At 36.6% G+C, this 6,000-nt stretch overlaps 1 protein-coding gene across 1 annotated transcript in view; it reads left to right on the top strand.

Moving 5' to 3' along the window:
• commd10 (COMM domain containing 10) overlaps positions 1 to 5,487 on the top strand; it is a 70,378-nt gene extending 64,891 nt beyond the window's left edge. Inside the window, exons 6-7 of the mRNA XM_042000335.1 lie at positions 4,609 to 4,668; positions 4,943 to 5,487. Of these exons, the coding sequence (XP_041856269.1) occupies positions 4,609 to 4,668; positions 4,943 to 4,981 (99 nt within the window). The 3' untranslated portion in view covers positions 4,982 to 5,487. The remainder of the gene's footprint in view (positions 1 to 4,608; positions 4,669 to 4,942) is intronic.
• The last annotated feature ends 513 nt before the right edge of the window (positions 5,488 to 6,000 follow it).

Here is a 6,000-nt window from a genome sequence, read left to right on the forward strand (position 1 = left end):
GCTACAGTTCAAGTCAGCACTTTACCACCTTTCTTCACATTTTGAAACATTTCACTGTACTGCAAATGACTGATTGGCACTTGTCAACTTTTAAGCCTGATTTGCTTCACTTTGCAGCTGTCTGGTATTGACTTTTCATGCAAGTTTTAGGAATGCTTCACCAGGCACACAGCTTCACACTGACGCTGAAGTGTTGTCCTCTTTTCTGTCAATTCATAGACAGCTTTGTTGTTCTCTTGGGTTTGGCGTTAAATATGTGAATATGACGTTCTTTCTGTCACCAAATTATCTTTAGTTTGATGTTTGAGATGCTTCCAGTTGTTTGTTGCATTGTAATCCATGCTTTTTTTTTCAGTCTTTTACTTTTTACAGTTTTTGCTCTGTCATTGAATGTCTTTGCTAAATCCTCTTTCACTGTGCTACTCATTTCTCCACTTCCCTCTTTGTTTTTGTCAGCCTCACATCCTTGTCATCTTTAACTCCCTCTTCTACTCTTCTGCTTTCCACCATGGCTTTCTGTGCTTTAATGAGTCCGAAGAAAGAAACTCAGTTTCTTGAGTCAATAAAAGAGGAAAAAAACTGCTTTGACAAGTGTTTCCAGTCCAACTTATTGTTTAGTGGACTCCATTGAATTGTTTAGAAATTTTTTCAGACATTTCAGATAAGGACTAAAGTTTTTGAGATATTTTACTGTGCAAAAGTAAAGTTTGATGTACTTATTGCTCTAGATTACTTATCTTCTGGGTGCATTAGATTTTTGTTAAGAATTCATGGCAATCCATTAAAACTTTGCTTAAACATTTTTGTAAAACAACATAATTGTCTCTCTTACATTGGTACAAGGAAAAATCAGTCAGCCAGCCCCCCCCCCTGAAAAATACTTGGCTTAAACTTCTGAAACTTCTCACAAATGTCTCTAAAACGTCATGCAACCAAAACGCTTTCATTCTGGACCAAAGTCAAAGCAGTCTTTACAGTTATTGATAGTTCCATTTAATGCCAGCATGTCAAATAAAAACGCAATATTAGTGCATACAGAATGATAGCGATTATATATAAAACTTTTGTGATGTGATGTGATGTGAGGTGCCTTGTGTTGCTTCCAGATTTCAGAGTGTAACTTGCTGGTGTTCTCATGTTGAGTTATGCTATAATCCCTAAAGAGTGGCTTTATCCTTCCCTGACTTTGCTGTCTCTTCTAGGGAATAACTTTATTGTCAAAATCCATTAAACATTTACTGAAAGATGCAACAGAATATTTAGTGTCTCATATTAGAGGTGTAACAAGTGAGCTTTACTTGACTTCTATGACTTAATTGGTTCATTCTTATTATTCCTGTTAAGGTTATCATATCTTATATGCTGGATCACATACGTGGGATAATGTTTATATTTATGGGTTAAATCCTGTTTTCCATATCTTGTCACGCAGTAGTTTGGCAGATTAGAAATGTACAAGGATGTGTGTAGATGTGCGTGTGTGTGTGTGTTGGTTGTATGGGGCTATGATGATGAGGATGATGTGTCCTATCCCCATTAGTGTTAGCCTAGATCTGTCAGAGCTTTGTTGGGTTACTGCCTGGTAAAATCTAAACCCTGAGGAACAATGTGATGGGCCAAACACACATGCATACATACATACGCTAATCCACACTCTTCTGCATACATCTCAAGACAAACTGCAGAGTGCCCCAAAAATCCTGTCAGTCTCACATTCACATCAACACATACATGAACTTCCTTTCATCCCCAGCTCCTGCATAACAGACAGCAGAAGTGTGTACAGTCTAGTTTGGTGTCTTCACTTTCTTGTCGCTCAGTTTTGATTGACGCGTTTCACAAACAAATTGCACCTCTGCCGCGCCCTGCCTCACCTCTGTCAAACAATAATAGAGACGAGTCAGTTATCCGACTGTATATTTCTGTTTTTTCTTTTTTTTTATGGCGTTATTGTGACCCGAACACACTAAATGTCTTTAAGAAAAGTAAAATATTATGCAGCTCTGCTTTCTTCTTGTTTGCCACTGTGGAGATCAATAAAAGAAGATAGATGTGAACTGATATTAGTACTGCTGGAAGCAACCTTGCCAGGAACCTTGCTTCCTCTGAGGAATCATTCATCACCTTGAAAAGTTACTTTGATATGTATCTTATTTGCATTACACCATACTCAGTTACAACCCTTTAATATGTTGCTTTATTACCTGTTGGGATGTTTTTTTGCAGTTTTTTTTTACAGCGATCTCTCAGCTGTAGCTAAATTCAAGGCTGTCCTACATTTTCTCCGTACCATGGAGTGAGCACTTTGACAAGAGATAACAGCTCTCTGTGCTCTATTTTATGATCTTTCCACGTTGCTTCTAATTAACATCTCTGTCATTAATTTGCTGTGACACATAGCCTTCCTCCACCCACCCAACCAGCCAACTAGTTAGCTCAAAGCCCCCGAAGCCCCCTTTAATCTCTGAGCACCAAACCGCAGGGAGGAGAGCTGTTCATGAGTGTACCATCCACCAGCCACTTGTGGTTTTACCATCTCAGAGCAGATTTCTTCATTTTATTTGTTTGTATTTTTCGTGTCTGTCTTATGTTCTCCTTTGCCTCTTTTGCACGTCTTTCTGGTACAAGGAGTTCAGAGCTATTATCTGCATTTAGTGTAACAGCTCTGAGTGCTCTTTGCTATGAGGCTGCCCTTCTCATTCTGTGCCACAGAGAAACCATTTTATATATTACAGCTATTTTTCTCAATGATGAGTGCTGATAAAGTGTTTCAGTATAGCACCTGCTCTTTGGGGTGGATTATTGTTCAGTCTTTGTTTCTGAAGGGGTGATGATGATGAAGATAATAGTGGTCCAGTGATAGCTATCCTTCGCTTCCTATAGAACAAAAGAGAGAAAAAAGGAGGCGAGGTGAATCCAAGAGTAAGCACATAATAATGATTTAGTATTACAAATAGAGGCCTTTTCAAGAAAAAAAACTCCATCTGCTTTATTACCAACAACACAGATTATCTAATGTGTCGTGTAAATAAACCAAAGTCACTATTATTCACATCTCACCTACCGATTTCAAGTTTTTAACTTCCGTACCGCCAACAGTCCGATATCACACATTTAGCTTCCAGCCTCATCCGTCTTCTCCTTGATTGAAGTCTGGAAGAAGAAAACTTATTTCAAGGAAGAAAAAATGGAAATACTTGCTTAAGTCTAAAAACATGTCAGTTTATTTTTTTACATTGATCAGGTTTTTCTCTTAGTTCTTAAATCTTAAATCTTTCTTCACTGTTTTTTTTTTCATCATATTTATGTAGAATATTGGTTTGAAGAAATAAATACTCTATTATTACAGAGCTGTGCGTTTAAACAAATTTGAATTTTTACTGTGATTATGATTTCTTTTAATTATAAAACCTGTGTAATTAATAAATGCTTAATGCCCATCATGCCATGCTGCTCTGCTTTTCAGTGTTGTAAATGCAGTGAACCTTGATTTTATTTGTACTAAATTAGGTATTTTTTTTATTTATTTTTTTGTTTTAATTTATTTCTTGTTTATGTTTAAAAGTTTAAGTGCTAAACAAACAAATAAAAATTGATTAAGTGGAATTTTATTATCATAAAATAATCATGATTGTGATTTTTGCCATAGTTGTGCATCCCCACTGTAATATTTAACCCAATGTTACATTTTAGTACATATTTGGTAAAACCCTGTTTTAAATCAAGAAATCAGTACTGTGTGACTGAGAGGTCAACAATGGGAGTAACATTTCTCAGTTCAGTGTGCAGATTGTGTTATCTACTGTAAATAATATGATTTCTGAAAAGAGTCATGACAAATCTGGGCTGAAAGCTATGAAAAGGCCATGATCTTCAGATTTTAGACAGCACTGCATTGACTACATGTGGTATGCCTCCCAGAAAACTCTTTTCAGTGAAACATCCATTGCATCCTCAAACATAAATTAAAACTGTAACATACAAAGAAAAACTAAACACACATAAACAAGAACCTGTAATGCTGCCTTCTCTGGGAAATGAGCCTATTAAAGATGATGAGACTGGAGTAATATGTAAAATTGTCCTCTGATTTCACCGTTCAGAATTTGAAATTGTCCATGGGAAACTGTAAAAGCCTTATGTTCCAAGTTAAAGAGACTAACCATCGTTGCATTATATGTACAATTTTTTTTTTGTTTCAGCATTTGATACATTGTCTTTGCACCACTTCTAGTTGAAGCTTTAAAATATTCTGAAATGTTTATACAAAAGTGACAAATGATGAAACCCCTTCTACACAACAGAATGGAGAAGGTGATTTTCTCTCCAGGAGTGGCTGGACAGTGACTTCAAGTTTATTTTTAAGCACTCTGATGGATAAAACTTAGAGATGCAACATATTGTCCAGAGAATAGAAATAATTAATGAAGGTTTTTAAAAGAAAGCACAAGAAGCCAGCTCAGCCAGTCTCAGCCATGACTCTCTTTCGCATGTGCTCTTACTGCTGCTTTTCTGGTCTGCTCTCTTGTTTGGATACTTGGAAACTTACTTTTCATATCTATGGGTTGTTTTTTATTTTTCTTCTCAATCTTATCTTTGTCTCTGCAGGATCAGGAAAACGTCTTTGCTGAGTTTAACCACCAGGAGCTTCTTGAGTTCTACAACAAGGTTTGCCTGTTTAGTTTTGTGTGTGTGTGTGCATGTTTTTGTTTGTGTGTCACTTCTCAGTGTGTAGGATGCATGGTGCATTTCTTCCTGATTGGCAGACCCTGGCCTGACAACATCCGTCTGCCTACCTGTCTACTTTATACCTTGATACATTTAGCCTCTGTTTTCTGTCTGGATTTCTTCCCTCTTTTGTGTGTGTGTGTGAGGGTTTTATTCCATTTTTTTATTTATTGTTCTTTTTTTTCCACTCAAAATCTTGTTTTCTTTCTTTCAGCTTGAAATCGTGCAAGGACAGTTGGATTCCCTAACTTGATGCCCGGCGCTCTGTGTACAACCACACCCACACAAACACTGTGCTGTTAGTGATGATGCTGACAGCTATGCCAGCTGTTAGAGGCCGAGCAGCTCCAGTCTTGCTCTGATTTATTAGAGAAAACCGTCAAACATAGAGGAAAGAGTTTCTTTCCCTTTTGAGTTCTTTTCAGTCCATGTTTGTCCTCATTACAGAGTTTTTGTGTGAAAAATAACCTTTCGCTTTGTCTACATAAACTGTACGTAAATAATTTCTTTTTACCATTTTTTTAGATCTTGTAGTGAGAAGCATAATGCCATACTACCATATATATTGCTTCTTTTATCTGTTAAGTTGGAAAAAGATGTGCAAATACTCAGCTGTCTTGAAATTGGATTCATACCCTGAGGGGAAAAAAAGATAAATTAAATCTCCAGTGTAACTTCATTCAAAACAAATGAGTTTTGTTACTTGAAGACTGAACTACATTCCTTGTTATTCTATTAAATTCTGAATTGAAGATGAAATCCTTCCAGCCTGTTGTTGTTTAGTGAAGGCTCATTATTTCTCATTAAGACCAACCTGGACTCCTGGTTCCAACAGATGGGAGTTCTGGGATGCTTCAGTCTTTGAGTGTGTGTGCATGTGTGTAAGCGTATCTGTGTTGTGGGCACATTGAAATGCCCTTGTTCACAGGCCTGTTCTAACGTGTAGGTATTTATGTGTGTGTGTTTACATGTTTAGAAATTCCTTCACATTTTGTCAGGTGTTGTTATTCTCAGGAGACTTAGATACCCAGTCGGATCTACTAGATATCTCTGCTCTGGAGAGTAACATCAGTAATGTTGAGGTTGTTTGTAATTAAATTCAGCTTGTTCTGTATACAATAGTTATATTTTTACTGTTTACCTTTGTTCTGTGATTTTTTTTTTCTTTTTAAATAAGTTAAATGTCTATGTTCTGATTTTATCTCTGATTTATGGCCACAGTTCTCTGTAAAATCCCTTGGAATTTGTTTATGCAGAAAGTTTTTTGCCCTC

Source organism: Melanotaenia boesemani, chromosome 11, assembly GCF_017639745.1.
Source record: "Melanotaenia boesemani isolate fMelBoe1 chromosome 11, fMelBoe1.pri, whole genome shotgun sequence".
Lineage (NCBI taxonomy): Eukaryota > Metazoa > Chordata > Actinopteri > Atheriniformes > Melanotaeniidae > Melanotaenia > Melanotaenia boesemani.